Here is a 20,407-nt window from a genome sequence, read left to right as displayed (position 1 = left end):
TCCTCTTCTGGAAAGACTGCTGTTTCCATGTCAGTCACTCTGGGGTAATTAGAGACTCAATAGCCTTGCTAATGATAGAAAACAAAATTCTAGATAAAAACTTGTTCACCTGGTCTCCTTTGCTTCCAACCTTAAACTCTTGCTTCTTCTTATCTGAGCCCTTGGACAGGACCAGTGATGGAGTTCTGTCACCATTACGGTACTTGTGAAGGGGGAAAAATAAAGAGCCCAGGGCAGCCTTTTCAGGTCACCTTGTTGATCAACAAAAAGGTAGACCTTAGCTTCAGTTTACCTTAGGTCAATGCTAACTCTTAGACTCCCTCCTGTTTATGTTTCAACCTGGGACTTGTTCCTTGCCTTTTCCAGAGACAAGCATTAATAGCAAGAAGTAAACTTGTTCTGTGTTTACCCTCGAAATGACTAATTCAGTTTCTTTATTGGCTTTAATTCAAAGTCATTACAGAGTATGGAATTCTAGTCTTGTAAAAGCTGCTAACTTATTATATAGACAGTTAAAAATCACAAGTTAGTCAGTCATCTTTAAAGTACTGCTATAACTAGTTACAGGAATAAGCCTTATTTAGTTCCCTGTCTATGTTTTCAAAGTCAAACTTGAAGCAAGTAATAAAAAACAAAGTTTGACTAATCAGACATACCTCGGCAGCCCTCATACTTCAGAGATCTGCAGAATAAGGCATTTAAAATAACGATTAAAGAGTTTATTACATTAGACAGAGACCCCGAGTCCTAGCAGTAACCCAAGGTCTCTAAAGAAGATTACGAGGCGCCAAGAGGTCTCCGCATGGATTACGACGACGCTGCCCACTGGGCAAGATGACCCCCAGTGCAACATCGGCTGCCAGGACCTGGTCCAGACTGTGAACAAACAGCAGGGTCTTGGAGAATTGATTGCACTTTTGCCTAGACAAAATAAGGTCAGTATTTTCCTTGTGCCTTTTCCACAGAAAAAGAAAAAGTTTGTCTTATGGTCCTGGCTTAAACAGTAAGACTGCTGTTCTGGGTATTTCTGCCTCCAATGTTATGGAGACTTGGGTATGACTAACTGTATGTATATGGACTCTGGTCCCTGTCATTTTTTAAAAAAAGTATTTATTTATTTACTTATTATGTATACAATATTCTGTCTGCAGACCAGAAGAGGGCACCAGATCTCATTCCAGATGGTTGTGAGCCACCATGTGGTTGCCGGGAACTGAACTCAGGACCTTTGGAAGAGCAGACAATGCTCTTAACCGCTGAGCCATCTCTCCAGCCCCCCTGTCATTTTTAATAAATTCATAAACTGTTTGGACTGTACTCAGATATACTTTATTTATACCTCTGAGATTTCTGATAGTATTGGTGGCTAGGAAAGTTATAATGTCAGTTTAATGATAGCAAAAGGTATCCAGATTCTTTCACAAAGCTAGCCAACTGTTTAGCTAGGACCCAAAGGTGTGAGTCTATTCTTTCTGTTTACAGATGCCCATTGTCTGCTCTTTCTCTACAATATGGGTTTTTCTTTAAGTAAATAAATTTTAACTTCTGTTCCTAGTTTAAACTTATCTCAATAAGCTTCCACTTGGCTGGCAGATGCATCTAAGCATCAGTTGCTGACTACAACCTGCTCTGAATGGTGGCGAGCCCTGGACTTCATGAAAGCTGATGTGAGCCAGTCCAGCTGATATGAACACCACCTGTTTTTTTTGTTGTTGTTGTTTGTTTGTTTGTTTTTAACAGAGTCTTATGAGTGCCTCATTGCCTAAATGTCTCTCCCACCTTTGGCTAGCCTTTGGCTTTCAACCTGCTTGGGCCTGGATAACAACACCCCAAACGTCAGCTTGAAGTAGTTGTGGAAAGGAACATGCTGTCCCATGCCCCCTGCCCAAAATAAGTAGAAAGGCTGAGACAAGGGGAAACCCCTTGGCATGGGGGACAGGACAACTATCTATAGTGCCTGTTAATACACTAGGTCCAGAGTTGTCAATTAATTTAAGTAGTTCCTTGCCTCCTTAAAACCAGGGGAAAGCAGGGCCCAAGATGGTTATCGTTGCTTGTGAAAAGGGAGCTGTGGGGGCAGCCATGATAAACCAAGTATGGACAGGTCACCCAAAGGAAGTTCTTTACTTCTAACCTTTATCACCTGCCAGAGTAAAACTCTGCCCTCGATAAACTTAATAAGAGGTCCAGTCTCAGGAGTTTACCCTAGGGCAATGCCGGGCTGCAAGAGGAACCACAAGCTGAATTACCCGACCCACACCCAAGAACAGACCATTCAAAGGAAATGCCTAACACTCCACCCGCTATAGATAGGATCACCTGCCAGTGCACCTCACCAGGACACCCCTAGACAAATGAGAGCCAATCAGTGTTCCTAAACCTCAGAGACCCCTCACACCCACCTTTACTACTATAAAAACCCAATTCTAATCGAGCCCGGGGCTCTCCAGTTATTCCAATATGTTGGACATGGGGAGAGTCCGAGCTTGCAAACTTGATTAAAATAAAGGCTCTTTGTTTTTACATACGGGACTCAGTTTCCTTGTTGGCTTGTGTGAGGACTTAGCTGATTTGGGCATAACAATCTGTTCTTATTTAGCTAATCATGGCTGGCTCCTACAGACCTGTCCCCAAACTACCTTCAGGACCCAGAGGCCACAAAACCTCCCCCGTGACAAGGTTCAGTGCACGGCTTTGTCCATTTCAACCTCTGCTTCTTTCACGGTACTTGGCAAAAAAAACTTCCTTCCTAAACGCAGTGTGTTCAGCGACTAGGCTGAAGAATGCGTCATGGCAGAAATACCTAGCCCCAGGATCAGCTCATTGAAAGAGTGTTTGTTTTCCCAAGCTGAGGTACAAAGAGGCGTTTCTGCACGGTGCCCGGCCTTTCTGTAGACTACTACTGGGAGATCAGCATTGACTGTCCAGGTTTAGACTCTAAGTCAGGGTAGAAAACTGGATCACAAAGTGTGATGGCCTCTGTTTCCAGAGACACCCCTTTCTCTTCAGCTGGGCCACGAGCGTTGAGCCTGAGGGCCTACAAGCCCCAGCATGCCTCGGGGAGGCGGGGCATAGCGATGGACAGGCCGTCCTGCGAATTGGTTGGCCGACGTGGGAAGTGCACAGTGGCGCATGCGCAAAAGGGCGGCGGGCGGGTGGGCTGGCAGCGGTGGATTCGCGTCGGAGCCGCGGGCGGTCAGGTAGGGGGAGGGAGCGAGGGTCTGCGACCAGGGACTGTGGTGGGTCGCCGGTCTCCACGATTGAAAGGCGGAATTGGGGGACTGGATCGGTGTGGCGGGGACTGGGTTGGGGAGGAATGGGCTCGGGAGCGAATCGGAGGGGCTGAGATGCAGCTGGGGGAGGGGAGCAAAGGGGCTGAGGATATTTGCAGTTGCAACATCTCGGGAGGTATGAGGTAATGTGGGGGCCCTGCGGAGAGATTGTGTGAAACCTGTGGGAGACGTGGGGATCTGAAGTCCCTGGAGAGGTCTGGGTGCAGTATATTAGGAGTAGAAAGGAATTTGGGAGGCAGGGACAAAATAGGTTGGGGCTTGGTGGGCAGAATCTCAGGGGCTTTGAGTCGATCGGTGGAATGGAAGCAAGATCTGAGATCAAAACAGTCAGGGCCTTGGAAAAAGCTAATTGCTGAAGAGAAAGGGATTTCTGTAGTAGAATCTGGGCGAGACTGGGGTGAGTTCCCAGGGGAAGCAGCATCTAGTTAGCAAATCGCAGCAAAGGCTTGGAGGCAACACGTGAGGCAGGACGGGGGTGGGTGGAGGTGGCACAAGATGGGGAAATGCAGATGAGGGCTCAGATCGAAGGAAGGCAGAAATAGAAGGGCTGGAGTTTGAAGCTGGCATACAGGAGTGGTAGATGCGGGAATTTGAAAATAGACTGAATAAAGGTGGTATCAGAGGGATGTGGGACGCGAAAGTAATTGATGAGTTGCAAGGTTGCAACATAGAGTCTAGAAGGTTGCATTCTAGATTTGGGATTTAGGTTGGGAATGGAGTTTGTAGAAGATTGAATTGTCGGGTGTGTGTGTGTGAATATTTTAACTAGATTGTAGTTTGCCAATTGGTTCTTAGGCTACTAAAGGAGGGTTTATTTGTTTGTTTTGGTTTCTGCATAATTGAACCAAAGGGTGTTCTGGAGATCCAGGGACCTGAAAGTAATGTATAAATAAACTATTACGAATGAACGCGATTAAGGAGAATGCCTGGATTTGGGAATAAATCATGAGTCTTGAGAGGTCATGAAGGAGAGTTTGACATTCTCTGAAGGGCACAGCCTTCCTCTTCCTAACTAAAGGCCTTTTATCCTGAGACAGGCAGAGCATTCTCAGTGACTCTGACCGGCCCAGCCCCTACCCCCTGCAGACCCTCCCTTACAGGCCTCAGGGAAGAAGGGAAGGAGCAGGGGAAATGAAGCAGGAAACTAAGGTCTTCTGTCACCTGTCCCCCAAGCTGTGAGAGATGCTTAAGCCCTCCAAGGTGTTGAGCCAAAGTGTTAGGACTGGGAGAGAAACAAAACAGTGTGGGGGAGCAAGGGTGAGCCTTGCATGTGCTGAGTTTGTAGCCTGTGCCATAATCCAAAGCCATGGTTCTCAGCTACGGGTGAGGGGTGAGTTTGTTCTGCCAGGAAACATTTGACACTGTCTGAATGGAGACCTTGTCAGTTGTCGTAGTTGGGGTATGGGAGCTGTTGGTTTCTAGATAACAATAATCAGTAAAGTGTTGTCTAGCCTGAAATGCAAATTATGTCAAAGTGGAGGGACCTGGCTTCAGATACTCTGAGTTCAGGTCCTGGCCCTCTCCCTTCCTGCTCTCTAATTTTTAAAGTTACTTGTCCTCTCAGTGCTTAGCCCTTTAGGGACTTACGTGATAAGATTGTTGTGAGAACTTAGTGAAATAAACCAGTGAAATAAACCAGGATGCTTACTGTCTGGTGCCCAGTAAGCGCTCAGAACGTACTGCTGTTTGTAAAAGATGATATATGTACTGTCTTCTCATTATAGTCTTCTAACTATGCTTCACTATGTCCAGCGCTGCGGGTGAAACTAAGGCTTAGGAGGTCATTTGTCCAAGGCCACATAACTAAAAAGGGCAGAGGGAAAGTGCCGTAGATCCCCACCACAGTACATCTCCTCCTTCGCTGCTTCTTTGCGACAGCCTGCTTTTCTTCCCTTCTCAGCTATTCCTAATGGAAAGGGGGTGGCCCAGTATTCTACAGTGGAGTGATTCTTGTTGACCAGGAGAAGTCCTGCACTTTGTTCTTAGTTTGCTCTTACACCAGAGCCAGTGGAGAAATAATGGAAGGAGCTTGGGGTTAGGCAAGATGAGGTGTAGGGAGCTACAAGCTGAGATAAGGAGGCCGCTGGCTTGACGGAATAGCTCAGTGGGCCTCAAGCGGAAGGCAGTCCTAGACTGAAGGAGAGCAGCTACTGCTGGCCTCTCTTGTGTTTCTTGTCCCTGGACCAGATGGGTATGTTACCTTTATCAATTCCAAACCCAGATACAACGTTACTGAAGCCAGCTTTAAAAAACAAATTAGACTGGAGCCGAGGGCAGAAGACTTAGCTGGAATATCAGCACACATCGCTTAGGAAAATGCCTGATAGGGATTGAGTTAGCCTTGAAATAAGCTATTGCTGCTTGCTTGTTAATGATGGTCTAGCATGAGTCAGGCTCTGCCTAAAAACACAGTTACCTTGGGTGCTGATTAAAGTCCGTGCTCTCAGTGAAGCCTACTAGCTATCCTGCTGACAGTCTAAATGGTACTCCTTATTCTATAGACCAAAAAGTTAAAAAGCCAAGTGATATATCCTAAGCCATAGAACAAATGCTTAATACGGCATGTACACTCAGTTCTATGTGACTCTGTTGTTTTCGGGATCTTCTGGCAGTTCAGGGCCCCATGCTTGTGTCCAGAGAATCTCCAGAAGTCACAAAGAGTTTGCAAGGTGCTCTCTTGTGTGTGTGCAGATGTGGTACCTTTGGGAGACTGCACTGTGCCTTTCTGATAGAACAGCAAAATTTAAAAATCACTCCTGAGTGCATTTCCCAAGCTCGTAGCTGGCTTTTGCCTGGAGGGAACAGTTGTCTGATCTTCCTAGCAGTGTACCGTTGAGTGGGTGGAGTGATGTGCCCCTGGGTTCACAGGTGGGCATCCGAGGTGCTGCTCTGCTGCCTGCCACCGTGGGTGGAGAACCTGGACAGGTTACTCTGTTCTGGCGTCACTTAGGATTTGGGATAACACGCCCTTCACACAGTTAAGAGCATACATGTGATGTACAAAAGATGCCTGGCATGCAGTACTCCTTGTTTGCCAAAAGGTAGCAGTTAGATAGGATCTTAGCTATCTGCAGGCATCATGAGTGCCCTCAGTCTAAAGTTCACAGGCTTGTCTCCACCGCCAGAGCTAGGGAAGTAGCAGGTGTGCTGGAATTCTTTGTTAGCGGGTGGCCTCTGTGGCACTGAGACACTTTCACACTTGGTTAAAACTGGGTTAAAGTACATAGGGAGGAAGTGCAGCTTGAATACCGTCATTGAAAGGAAGTGATAAGTTTCAAAAAGAAAAAAAGAAAACCACAAACCGTGTGAGTGTGCCAATTATTGAATTGTCCTTTATGCCTAGTTTTTAAATTGAAAAAAAAAATACATTTATTGTAAAAATTATCTCTGGCCCAAGCACAGGGCTAGACCAATAGTAAGTGCCCTGCAAAGATCTACTTCATTAATTGCTTAAAGTTCTTCAGTTTTGCTTATGGCCTAAACCCCCAAGAAACAAAGTGGGGTATGGGGATAAAGGTATCTAAAGGATGCCATTATATAGAGACTCAAGCGCTGACTGTGGATTTTATACCTTGGTTCTGTTCTTACGTTTTCTTCTCAGATCAGGTGACAATCTCCAAGGCGGCTGAGTTCGAGTGGCTTGAAGGGGTGTCTGTGGCCTTAGGTACAGTCTGCCTTTGAAAGGTGCCTGCTTATTTCCTAAACAATCTGGGTAGTGGCTCTGGCAGGCAGTAGCTCCTGCTGTCCCTGTCCCTGCTAATGGTAATAAAAGCTGTTCTGTGCCTAGCTTGGTGCTGCTTATGTGCTTTCTGCTCGGTCTCTTTTAATCCTTACCCTGTGAGGGGTACCGCTGTAAAGGCCATTTCATAGCTAAGCTGAGAAGCTGGGTAACTTGTCCAGATCTCCAGTGTAGGTGCTCAAGCAGGGACAGAGCCAGAATGCCCAAATCCTGACTGCACTGTCACTCCCGGCCCGTGCCCCTTGGCCCTGGTTCTGCCCTGTGATGTGTGGACACTTAATTTCCCTCCCTTGGTCTCAGTTTCCTCAGTCGGTAGATCACTACTCACTCTAGCTTTTCACACTTAATCTCTGCTAATTATGAAGAAGGGCTCCTGCCTTTTGTATTTTGATCAGAAGTTGTGATTTAATTTACTCATTAGTCTCAGTCAAATCCCTCCCAAGCTGACCAGTCCTTTTTATTAAACTTTATATGCCTTTGCAGTCCATGAGGGCAGTTCTTCTTTCCCTTCAGAATGCAGATTATAAACTGAATTATTTGTGAACGCAAGTACTGGTTATGATTCTTAATGTTGCTAACAGAATTACGTTAATAGTTATTGTCATCAACTATTGAAAAGGCATTGCTTGCCTACCAGTTACCAGCATAAGTATCTATATGCATTATTCCTAATTTTCATAAATGGATAAGTGTACACACACATACATACATACATACATACATACATACATACATACATACATACGTACATACATACATATGCCAGAGAGAGGTTAAAGAATTTGTCAGGCTTGGAATGATTGAATAACTTGCCAGACCTAGAGAGGTTAGGTAATTTAGCATTTGCCCCACATTCTATATGTGATAGTGCTAAAATCCTGTCCCGTTCTGTCTGACTTCAAGGGTTGTTTTCTGTCTTCTCTTTGTTCTTTCTACTACCCGACTACCTCTTTCACGGACTGGCAAAACTCAGGGGTGTCAGAAGAGGTCCAGGCTGTCTTAGATCTGTGAGAACATATACGGCTTTACAAGATCTGTAGTCGTGAGATGTGCTGGTGCCAGTTTGGGATGGACAATGTAAATCATGATGAGGGGGCGAGGGGACAAGCTAAACTGAAGTTACAGAACGTGGAAGGGCGAGACTTTGGGGTACAGAGTGAACAATGTGACATTTGTTCCAGGGCTTGTGGAGGCAGCCAAGATTGTAAATAGTGTGTTGACTTTACAGATTTTTATAGCTGACAGGAGTGGGGCAGCACACCTAAAGGCTTGGTATAGTGAGGCAGCTTCATTCAGTGAGTAGCCTTTTCAGGGAAGCTTCCATGTGATCCACTCTCAGTATTAGCAGTGGTCAGACAGGCCCTTCTGGAGAAGAGGCTGGGTCGGGGTCAGCCCGGCTTTGGTGCTGTGTCAGCCGAGTGAAAGCTGTGTTCTGTGATGGTGGCAATAGAAGTAGGAGTTCAGGAACTGTTCAGGTGTGTGCTTCCCCAAATCCAGAAGCTTCGGGCCATGGATTTTGGACATCTTTTTGGAGAACCTGGTGAAGCTGTGGACTGGAGAAATAGTTTGTGTTCGGTTGTGAGCATAGTCAATTCCCTTCATAAGCTGCTAGCTTACATGGGCAAAAAGCTTTTGAATTGAAAGAGGTAGTGTAATATTCCAGAAATCTGGGGAAAGAATTTGCTGGTATTTTTACACGTTGGCAGACTTGTTTAGCAAGCTGGTCTGCAGTGCCAGCTCCAGGAAGAACAGATGTCCTTGCACAACGTAAGGTAACATGCTTGATGCTTGGGATCCATGCACCACATGCTGCCCTCAGTCTGTTGTCCCAGATGACAGGGCACAGAAAAAAAGCTGCTGTTTAGGGTTGAGAGGCTGCGTGGATCCTTAGTCAGGGCTTCTGTTGGTGTTTCTGTGGCACTGCCCCAGGCCCAAGGCATTTGAGAATTCAGCATTCACAGTTTGTGATACCCACAGGAGACCATTTAAGGTTCATACTACCCGTAATTTGTGGTTTTGTCAAGGCATGGATTTAGCTGTAATGGGTTGAAAAGCAAGAGTGTGGAACTGGGTCCCTCAGCTAATAAATCCATTTGACCCACTCTGTGTTGTCTGAATCTTAGAGCCAGATGATTGCTCCATTTTCAGGGAGAAAAGTATATGTGTGAAAGGCAGTGTATCCTGGAGTGCAGGCAAAAGCACTTGTTAATAAATACTGAATGACAGTTTGGGGTTTTTTTTTTTTTTGGTTTTTTAGGAAAAGCTTGGAAGCAATATTGTCTTAAAAATAAGTAAAGGTATTTGTTCTGGAAGGTCCTGCCGTGTTTGAACTGAGACCTTTGAACCAGTTTTTTTTTTTTTTTTTTTTAACTTCAGTTTTCTCATTGGTAAAGCGGGACAATAAAATCTCGTCTACACTGCATTGTTACAGCGAGGATTAGGTGAAAATGAGCGTGGACAGCGCCGCAGCACAGAGCAGGTCCTAGGATGCCCCATGAGTTACCTAGATACAGAGGGCTTCTTCACCTAGCTGCTGTCTGTCAGACCAGGCTAACCTCCATATTGCCTCTTCCTCCTTAATGGCCAACTGCGTATCAGAAGACTGCGGATAAGATTTGCACCTAAGAAAGGCTTATTCATGTGCCTTACTTTGCTGGATGTATTCATTCTAATTTTAGGTGTAAGTCAACAATGGCATAAGACTGCAGTCTGTCTCATAAGCAGTATGTCTACAGAAGAGTAGGGATATTCACGCTACAGCTTGGGTGACATGGACGGTACTTAAGCCAGAAATGAGCTGTTCTGATGAGGAACCACTGCTTTTCAATTCAGCTGGGCCTGAGTATTTGGTCATCTTCTGCACTTTGCTGCGTCCCTTATGCCTCTTGTTTTTCTCATCTCACTGAGAGTTTTTGCTTTTCTACCTGCCCCCAGTTCACTTGCCTCATGTGGGCCTTTGGTTTCTCTGACCCCTCCCCACACAGAGCCTTCTCATCTTAGTGTACATCCCGTCCTTGCTGCAAAGCTCTTGTCCCAGCCTACCCTTCACAGTGAATTTCCTATTTGACTTTCACAAGGAAGTTATTTTGTGTCCTGAATATCGCCAATCATCCTCCAGAGTACCGCTCCGCATTTCCATGGCTCCCAGTATATTCTGCAAGTTTACCATGAGGCTAAGAGAGACCCAGAGTTAACTTAGGGCCTTCCTGGTGCACTCACAGTAGTGTGTTCTTTCATCTGATCCTTCCGTGAACCCAGTAAAGGATATACTGCTTCCAGTTTTCAGATGCAGGAAACTAAATATAGAGAAATCAAGAGTTCTCTGTTCTCCTCCCAACAGACGGAACTTAGCCCTTAGCATTTGCTCTCTCAGCTTTGGTAAGGCCGTGCCCTCGGCCTGCTGCTTTGCTCTCCCATCTCATTTCTGTGTTCTCCCAGGCCCAAGTGCTACGGCCTCTCTAAAATTCAATTTTCTTTCAGTATCTATCAGACTGAGGCTGCCTTGATTCCTAACTTTCTCATCTTGTCTCTCTAAAGTAGGGCAGGATATGTATGCTGAGCCTCAATGTCTTGTATATGATGCTTAGGCTAGGTAGGAAGGTAGACAAATGAAAAGTCTGCGACTTCCTTACCTTAAGTTTTCCGGATCAAGGGTTAGGGTTAGTCATCAGAATCTTCTCTCTGAATAATTCCTTGGCCCATAAACATCACAGACCATAAACTCTGTGACAGAATAGAAAGTCTTCCACATTAAACTCACACAGTATTCTTTGCTTAAAATACCTTTGCCTCTCATTGCTTCATTGCTTTCAGGACTTAATCTTTCAAGTGGCACCACCTGTGAGCAGCCTGGCTCAGCTGTCAGGTTCCATCACTACCCACTGTCCCACTGAACTGTCTCTGCTGGGCAGGGCAGACTGTACGTTTCTGCTGTATTTCATATTAGTCAACCCTTCCAATAACCATATAAGATAGATGCTGTCATTTCTGTTTTATGGATGATGGGGAAACTGACCTTTAGGGGGTTTTGGCTCCTCCCCGAATTCACCCATACATAATGTTTTAATGATTCTTTTTCCTGTGTGTCACCGTTGCCTGAGAAACCATGACTGCAATAAAACATTTGTTAGATAAGTAAATGATTAAGTGGATGATTATAACTATAGTATAGGGCAGGGTTAACTTACATAGGAAGTAGACAAATGAATAATGGTTTGTTTTTCTCTCTAGCAGGAATTTGACTCTGGGGCATGAAAGTTAAGCTGTTGAGCTCTGGGCTGTGTTAGCAGGAACCTTTGCAGGACGAGCAATGGCTGCCGCAGCAGCAGCTTCTCATCTGAACCTGGATGCTCTCCGGGAAGTGCTAGAATGCCCCATCTGCATGGAGTCTTTCACGGAAGAGCAGCTGCGGCCCAAGCTGCTGCACTGCGGCCACACCATCTGCCGCCAGTGTCTGGAGAAGCTCCTGGCCAGTAGCATCAATGGCGTCCGCTGTCCCTTTTGCAGCAAGATTACTCGTATCACCAGCCTGACCCAGCTGACAGATAACCTGACAGTGCTGAAGATCATCGACACAGCCGGGCTCAGTGAGGCTGTAGGTCTGCTCATGTGCCGAGCTTGTGGCCGGAGGCTGCCTCGACAGTTCTGCAGAAGCTGTGGGTTGGTGTTGTGCGAGCCCTGCCGGGAGGCAGATCATCAACCCCCTGGCCACTGTACACTCCCTGTCAAGGAGGCAGCTGAGGAACGGCGGAGGGACTTCGGGGAGAAGTTGACTCGCCTAAGGGAACTTATGGGAGAGCTGCAGAGGCGGAAGGCAGCCTTGGAAGGTGTCTCCAGGGACCTTCAGGCAAGGTATAAGGCTGTTCTTCAAGAGTATGGCCACGAAGAGCGCAGGGTCCAGGAAGAGCTGGCCCGCTCTCGGAAGTTCTTCACAGGCTCTCTGGCCGAGGTTGAGAAGTCCAACAGTCAGCTGGTAGAAGAACAGAGCTACCTGCTCAACATCGCAGAGGTGCAGGCCGTGTCTCGCTGTGACTACTTTCTAGCCAAGATCAAGCAGGCCGATGTAGCCCTGCTGGAGGAGACAGCAGATGAGGAGGAGCCCGAGCTCACTGCCAGCCTGCCCCGGGAGCTTACCCTGCAAGATGTGGAGCTCCTTAAAGTAGGGCATGTCGGGCCCCTGCAAATCGGGCAAGCTGTTAAGAAACCCCGGACAGTGAACATGGAAGACTCTTGGGCAACGGAGGGGGCAACAGCATCGGCTGCCTCGGCCTCTGTCACCTTTAGAGAAGTGGACATGAGCCCTGAGGAAGTGGTTGCCAGCCCGAGGGCTTCACCTGCCAAACAGCGGAGTTCCGAGGCAGCCCCCAGTATCCAGCAGTGTCTCTTTCTCAAGAAGTTGGGGGCAAAAGGCAGCACCCCAGGCATGTTCAACCTTCCAGTCAGTCTCTACGTGACCAGTCAGAATGAGGTGCTGGTCGCTGACCGTGGCAACTATCGCATCCAAGTGTTCAATCGCAAAGGCTTTCTGAAGGAGATCCGTCGCAGCCCCAGTGGCATTGACAGCTTTGTGCTAAGCTTCCTCGGAGCCGATCTGCCCAATCTCACTCCTCTCTCAGTGGCCATGAACTGCCATGGCCTGATTGGCGTGACTGACAGCTATGACAACTCCCTTAAAGTCTACACCCTGGATGGCCACTGCGTGGCCTGCCATAGGAGCCAGCTGAGCAAACCGTGGGGCATCACAGCCCTACCATCTGGCCAGTTTGTGGTGACTGATGTGGAAGGCGGGAAGCTTTGGTGTTTCACTGTGGACCGAGGAGCAGGAGTCGTCAAATACAGCTGTCTGTGCAGTGCTGTGAGGCCCAAGTTCGTCACCTGCGATGCTGAAGGCACAGTCTATTTCACCCAAGGCTTGGGTCTCAATGTGGAAAACCGGCAGAATGAACACCACCTGGAGGGTGGTTTCTCCATTGGCTCCGTGGGCCCTGACGGGCAGCTGGGCCGGCAGATCAGTCACTTCTTCTCGGAAAATGAGGATTTCCGCTGCATTGCTGGCATGTGTGTGGATGCTCGGGGTGACCTCATTGTAGCTGATAGCAGCCGCAAGGAAATTCTCCATTTTCCCAAGGGTGGGGGCTACAGTGTTCTTATTCGAGAGGGTCTTACCTGTCCAGTGGGCATTGCCCTCACGCCTAAGGGGCAGCTGCTGGTCCTGGACTGTTGGGACCACTGCGTCAAGATCTATAGCTACCATCTGAGAAGATATTCCACCCCTTAAAGAAGAGAAATACCAGTTTCTTCTTTCCCCCAACTGAGTGTCCTTCCCTTTCCTTCCCTGGTTGTTGATGGTACTGTGGAGTAGACGTGGCCTGTGTCCTGATTCTAGCCAGATTGCTCTAGAATTGTAGAAACTCTAGTTTGCAGTGCTCTTTCCCTGTTATTTCCCTTTCCCAAATCCCTCTTTAGAGCTTTAACAGGTACCTTGTCCCAAATAGGAGAGATGATGCTGTTAGCCGAAGTTGCTTAGAAGTTAGACGTTTCCACGGCTTTAGTAGGCGGCCACTGTAGCGCTTTGCCCCTGTGTTTGGAATTTGTATTGGTACTAAATCGACGTTGATTTTGCTCCTCCCTAGTTTGCCGTTTCCTACCTATTATAATGTGCGTCATCTGTGATAGTGTAACTCTGGCTGCGTCCGTGTGCATGCCCCAGTGGGATCAGCCCCTCCCTTCAGTGATAGGAGATGTCTAGCATGGTGTCTCTTGATCCCCTGTACCAGTGTGAGACTGAATCATTAAGTGCCACCAGAAGTGACACACATTCCCTTTGGCCGGGAGATTTCTGCCGCCATGGATTATCTTTTCATTGCAGATGTGCCAGAGGATGGGTTGACCCTAGTCGGATAGTGTTGAAAACGTCAGTCTAGAAATTGCTTGCTTTGTGAAGGAGTTCATAGGTGAGAACTATGCCATAGCCAAGGCAGATGGGAACATGCAAACAGATGCTAACATATCCAGCAAATTTGGCATTTTTTTCCCCTAGGTCTCATACCATTTCATACTCTTTCCTCTGATATGTGCTAAGAGTTATCAGAAGAATTGTATAATGTGGGCTTCAACCAACAATGTGGGAAGGTTGGCATATCTATTTTCATTACTGATGAACAAACCATTAGGTAACAATATTTTCTTCAAGTGAGTGCATACTATTTGACTTTGAAATTTCTTTATGTTCTATCAAGCATTAAACTGATAACTTTCTTCATCACTGATGTTCATTTTTTAATTAAATATGAATTTCGGAAGACAAAGGGTTGTGTTATGCTATTTTTCCTGTCTGTACTGTGTTCTTTGACAGCATAGCATTTTATCTAGTTCAAGATGCAGTTCAGAATACCATCATATAAAGATAAACAGGTCCCCACTCCCACGTGTATTTGAACAGAATCAACCTAGCATCACCAGCGTCCTGCTCAAAACTGAGTCTCCCCATGTGCTTTTTGTAGAAATTGTAGTATGTGAGGGAAGATAGCTGTATGTGTTTCAGACTAGAAGTGAGAATTTGGAATGAGATTTCACAGGCCTCCACATCTGTTCAGCAACAAGTCCTTATCTTATATTCAGGAGTGCTTACAAACCAAAGAGCTAAACTTCTGCTTTCTTAGAAAAAAGACTTAAATGACCCCAGATTTTTTATTGGTGGCAATGTCCTCTTGAGGATGGGTAAGGAGAGAGCAGAGTGGTGAACTAGTTTTTCTTGCTTTCAGTTAGAGAAAACTCCACATTTTGATAATGAAATTACATCTCATATTCCAAAATCTTAGAAATGAGAAGACAATCCAATTAAAGTGCATCACAATGGCTCAATCACTTAGAGCCATTCTGTCTGTGGTGACTCCCAGAAGCACCACAGACAGAATTTGCTGTAGGTGGCGGATTCGTGTGGGCAGTAACAGTGACTGGAACCTTTGTCACACAGTGTGCAGTGGGAGGGTGCATGCGGTGCTAGGGTTTGCTTGAGATAAGCAGGGCCGGGAACCTCCAGCTGCCTTTCCACTCAGCATTCCGATTCCTCCCATCTCTGCAGCAGCACAGCCGTGCCTTGGCTTTCAAACAGAGCAGGAATCTGATTGTCCCTTTGGATATTTTAGGCCGTGCTAAGTAGAGTGAATTTGCAGCTATCTACCATGTTGATTAAATAAACCGAGTGGCTCCCATTTAATCATAGTTCAGGTTCTGTCCCTCACAGTGGCAACCCTCTTTCCCGAGTGAAGATTTGCAGTCCTGCAAATCTGCCCTGTGAAATTAATGAAGAGTCATGGCTGCAGCTGCAGATTAGGGGCTCTCCTTCCCACGACCCCTGCGCAACCACTGCAAACTTAGGAACCTATAGAATCTGAAAGCCATCAAACTACAGCTTGAAAATCTAGTTCCAGCTTATCAGTCATGGCAACTGGATAGTTTGCTTAGCAAAAGAAAACAGAAAAAAAAAATGCCGTCTGTGTCTTGGAACAGTAAGAGAATACTGATGTGACATCTGCTGGCCCGCCTGCCAGGGTGCTCGCTAGTAGACAGTTCTTCAGCTGCAGAAGAGTGCCTGGCGCGAGCTGCCGTGCAGATCCAGCCTTTGGAAATTGCCTCTTTTTTTCCCGACTTGCATGCTTTCTAGGCTTGTATTTGAGAACTGGAACCTTCCTCAGCTGTTTCCTCCCCCAGCCACAAGTGTTCTAATAAGTCTGTCTGTTCCTTTCTAGGTGCCAGCTAATGTTTAAACGCCCGTGCCCGTTTGTCCATGTGTATGAGCTTCACTGCGGACCGTACCCGGCTCTGCGCCTCATTTCAAATACCTTCTCACTTCATTCTTCACTTTCCTACCTGGTTACTAAGGCAGTGTAGTTCCCCTACACTGGAGGAAGAACCCAGGCAAGGCCTTTGAAAGATGTAGAAGAAAAGCAAGTGACAGTCAATTGATTAGTTTGACCCTTGCTTTCTTGTCATTCCTGGAGCAATACAGGGAGATTCATTCCATCTGTAGTTGTTACGTACTAGAAGTTAGGTACTCTACCAAGAGTTTAAAAATAAAACTAGTTAAAATGAGTTAACTTTTTATGTAATTAGTCCAGCATCTTCCTTGTCTGTAGTGTTTGAACTCCCTGTTCTGCCATGGTGTGCTTCTCTTGAGGCCATATATACACTGAATTATAGCAAGAGTACAGTTCACTCTTGGAGAGTATGGAAGGCCACTCCACTGTTAATCACAGTGAATTTGGCTTGAATTCTGTAGTGTTTCTGCAGTGAGGCAAGTAATGCTAAAGTGGTCTTGTGGTTTGTCTTGTCCTAATTGGGGACCTCTTAAGAGAAGCAGTAGCTGGCCCCATAGGAGAGGTTAGAAGACAGGTCTAATGTGAGAGTCCAGTCCCCTACATCCCAGCTGGTTTACAGATGAGGATGTGCAGCCCCTCGAGGGATTGCATGGTCAATCACAGTCATGAAACAAGGGTGCTGGGATGAACTTTACAAGGAGGGTGGTAGTAAGATAAAAACCAATCGAGCAAAATACACATGCAGACTGCTGACTAAGACTGTCTTGTCAGTATTAGTGCTGATGGGGATCCATCTAAATGCAAGCTTGTTGAGGCTGTCCTCAGACTGGCAGTGTTTTCCTGTGGAAAGATCACTGGATTTAGTCAGGCTTGTGTCTGACTTGAGGCTCTGTCTCCTCCAGGTATCTGTAGGCTGCAGGTGACCTCACAGTAGTCTCCATACATATTGGGAGAAAACAGGAAGATCACCTTTAGCCATGATTTTGATTTTTCCCAAACGCAAGCTGTGGTTCACGTCTCCCTAATGTCTTTGTGTATTATTTTCTACAATTTGATTGTGTGCTCATCGAAAGCAGAAGACAGAAAAACAAAACAAAACCCCAGCACTTTGGGGTACACCTCATCGCAGGCCAATTGTTCCCGTTCTCTAGGTATTGTTTCAGTTATTGGCCATTTGTGACCCTGCTAAACTGTAGTTTCGTTATCTAGTAAAAGGAAGTGACAGTTTATATCTCAAAGGGTGAAAGTTATGAGAACTGAAAGATACTAATGCCATGGTATGTGTAGAAGTGCCCAGTTAAGAAAATGACTTAATGTAGAGGGTAAAGACTTCCCTTTAGTAGGAAACTGACCCACATTCTCTGTGCTGACGAGAAATTGTAGGCCTGTGTTACTGAAGCAACAGTTTATTCAACATGGCCTGGCTTCTTGATTAAAAGGCCACCTGGACCAAGAATGGGCCTGTTGGAAGGGGAAGGCAGAGCTCATCTCTGCAAAGCTGCATAGATCCTAGTCTAATTTCCATAAAGCGAGTTAGGTAACATCTTGGAATCATGCATTTTTGCTACAAAGTCAGCATGAAATGAGTTTTCTTTTAATCCAGTATTCATAGCGTCATAGAAAAGGAGAGCCGCAAGTCCCATTCCGAGGAAGAAGTGTTGGGACGTGGTCGTAACCTGGACTTTGGAAGCGGAAGGTGCTGCTCTTGTTCCTGCTCCCCTGCTTACTAGCTCTGACCGGTCACAGGGCCTTGCAGTCAGCTTGTGCCTTTGTGCTATATACTTCTGGCTCCAGCTCTCCCGGACAGTGATGAAGAAGTGGGAGGTGGAAAGTAGCCACCTGCAAGGCACTTCGAAACCACGTGGGAACTAGATGCTGTCCCTGACAGCTACTCTCATTTTTTTTTCCCCATGGAGGAGAGGGATTAGTGAGGATCCTATCTGCCCAAATACCGAAGGAAAATTCTTCAGTAACTCACACAAATCCTGACTGAAAGACATTAGCAGTTTGTATATGTCAAATGCAGGGGCTTTTGTTTTCTATACAACTGAAATCAGAAGTTCCCTCTAGTGATTTACTGTTAACTTGGTTATAACAACATTGCATATTTCCAAAAATAATAGGGCCTGGGATCCTGTTCATTCATTCACCTGCTCATTAAACACACGAGACATCTACTGTGTTATCAGCAAGAGTTGGGTGAGTAATGAGAGCAAAGACAGATCAATCATGACCCTCACAGTCAGATAGCTTGTAGTCTGGCTGCCAAAGTAAAATAATGTAAACCAAATACACTGAAAGATAAGATAAATGGCGTAAGGCAAAATATGCCAAGTGTTGCAGTAAAAAATGCTGGCTGAGGGACTCTGGTTGCGGAAGCACCTTCAAGTAAGGGGAAGAATAGGCTTGTACCCGCAAACTAAAAGAGCAGGGCGAGGAACCCAAAGATGTAGACGTCCACTTGTCCTGTGAGGGTGAAGGGTTCTTTGTCCAGGGCTGAGCCTCACTGTTCCTTTCATTGACAATGAGGCTCAGCGAGGCTTCCCTTGTGATGAGAATCTAGGTTTCTCGGTGATGGGAGGCCAAGATAGAGTTAGTTGGAATCACTGGTTTGGTATTTTCCCCTAAATTATTTTTCTGCTTTTAAGATCATGAAATAATGTGAAGCCACTTCTCAAAAGCACAAACCAGATGAATTTTGTACTCTATTATTTTGTAGTAGAGCATCATCCTTTTCTTGTTAATTTTTGCCAGAAATTTTTACAGTTCACCATTGCTGCTTTTGCCCCCTGCTGGTAAGAAAGCTCAGGCGCTAGGCCTTCACTACCTGCTCTGCATTTACAGCCCATCAGTCATAGCCTGTGAATGGGAAGGTCCCTTGCCATCCCTACCTCCAAGCTACTAAAACCAAGCTGCTCTGTTTTGCCTGCTCAAGTAATTCTTGAACCTTCCCAGAGGCACAGCATTCCTTCTAGAAAGCCGCCTGTGTGAGTAATAAACACGTTCATGTCTGTTTTGTGTGAGAGTTGGTGCCAGTGACTTCAACATTGGAAACAAGGTTTTGGTGAAAAGGTTCTGCTTTGTGGAACTGACTGCAGGAGCTGGCTCAGCAAGCTGGGGCCTACACAGTCACCACCATTAGAGGGCTCTCAGGGTTTGGCTTAGCTTGCTAACTAGTTTGGAAGTGCTTTCATGTTTTGTCACCTGGCCATGCTGTGGCTGCATTTGCTGAGTGAGAGATGCACTCAGCTAGGTTGGAAGTTTTGATGGCCACTTCAGAACACAGCACTCATCCTGTTCATCCTGTATCCGTCCAGACATGAGGTCTCTCAGAAGTCTGAATATCAGCACAAGCTGTGACTGCAACCAAGACTCAGACACTTAGCCTGTACCTTTGGTCACTTGTCCCTCCCCATCCCATTCTCTCCAACACTAGACAATAGCCTGCGAACTGCAAGACTTCAAGTCACCCATATGGAGGACAATTTTGTGGAATATGAAAGTCTAAAAATAGATATCTTCACATGACTGAATAGAATGTCTTTGCCACTTGGTCAGAATAGGTCTGATCCTTAGAGCTGAAGTTTGAAACCCTATGTCAGACCTACTTAGAGAGGAGTTATCCCCAAAGCATCCGTAGTACCTGCACAGTGTGGCCAGGGGATGGATTCAAGTGTGACTTGGGCCCAGCATCTTAAACCCTTGTAAAGTAGTTATTGTAGTCAGAGGCCGTCCTGGTCCTGCTAATAGCAGGTCTGGGACTAGAGGAGGAAACATAAGCAGGTTAGCTAGGATTCCCCATCCCAGCTACAGCTAATTGCCCAAACACTTGAGTACAGGAGGACAGACAACAGGCGCGAATGGAACACGTTCATGGTTGGACCCAGTTGAAACTCCAAACCTTACTAAAATGATTTATATTGATTGCCACACCAAGCAACATAGAAATTTGCTCATTGGCTTTTATATCTCTACAGTCTGCCTTGTGAATTGACTTTTAACATTTGCTGAAATTGGCAAAACTGTATCCTTAAAAGTAGGATCAGATTATAGCTCTATCTGAGAATTCCTCTAAATTTAAACAGAGTGCCCTGTAATCTGGGGGTAGCTTGACTGAGAACATTTCAGGCCATGTAAGGAAGATAACTATGTATGTCTCATTTTAGTCCGCAGTCTTGGCTACGTTCCCATCACCCCAATTACCCATTACCCTGACTATCCCACAGTGGGCATGGACATGTTGATCAAATGAGTAATAAAGTTGAATTAAGTCTTGGATTCTAGTCAGCTGCCTTGACAAAATGGGACTGCATGGACTTCCCTATCCTCCTGTTAAGTAAAATAGCTAATATGGCTAAGTTTAAATGAAAAGAAGGCCTTTGAGGTTTGAAACTCATATAGTAGACCTACTTAGACAAGAGTTATTACCCCCGCAGGTTCACCATCTAATGGCTCAATTTAGACTGTTCTTAAACCCACACAGAACAAATGGCTCCTCGCAGTGCTTTGTTTGTTGTAGTCTTAATGTGGAGGGTACACCTCCTAAGGCTACCATG

The 20,407-nt window shown here is 46.0% G+C and overlaps 2 protein-coding genes across 10 annotated transcripts in view; one reads left to right on the top strand and one right to left on the bottom strand.

The window, feature by feature from the left end:
• The window catches only part of Astn2 (astrotactin 2), a 979,028-nt gene that overhangs the window by 237,796 nt on the left and 720,825 nt on the right, over nucleotides 1–20,407 (bottom strand). The gene's annotated exons all lie outside the window — the stretch shown is intronic.
• Nucleotides 3,148–14,339, top strand: Trim32 (tripartite motif containing 32). 6 transcript variants are annotated; one of them, XM_048459052.3, is made up of 2 exons: nucleotides 3,148–3,200; nucleotides 11,266–14,339. In XM_048459052.3, exon 2 carries the CDS (start codon nucleotides 11,342–11,344, stop codon nucleotides 13,307–13,309), a length of 1,968 nt encoding a protein of 655 aa, XP_048315009.1. In that variant the 5' UTR covers nucleotides 3,148–3,200; nucleotides 11,266–11,341; the 3' UTR covers nucleotides 13,310–14,339. The 6 variants fall into 6 exon arrangements, with proteins under 6 accessions (XP_048315009.1, XP_048315008.1, XP_048315012.1 ...); XM_048459051.3 differs by having other exon boundaries at nucleotides 11,263–14,339; XM_048459055.3 differs by lacking the exon at nucleotides 3,148–3,200 and adding an exon at nucleotides 6,898–6,957.

This window comes from Myodes glareolus, chromosome 3 (assembly GCF_982192425.1).
Source record: "Myodes glareolus chromosome 3, mMyoGla1.1, whole genome shotgun sequence".
NCBI classification, from domain to species: domain Eukaryota; kingdom Metazoa; phylum Chordata; class Mammalia; order Rodentia; family Cricetidae; genus Myodes; species Myodes glareolus.
The sequence above is the reverse complement of the archived record's forward strand: the minus strand, read 5'-3'. Positions and strand labels throughout refer to the sequence as shown.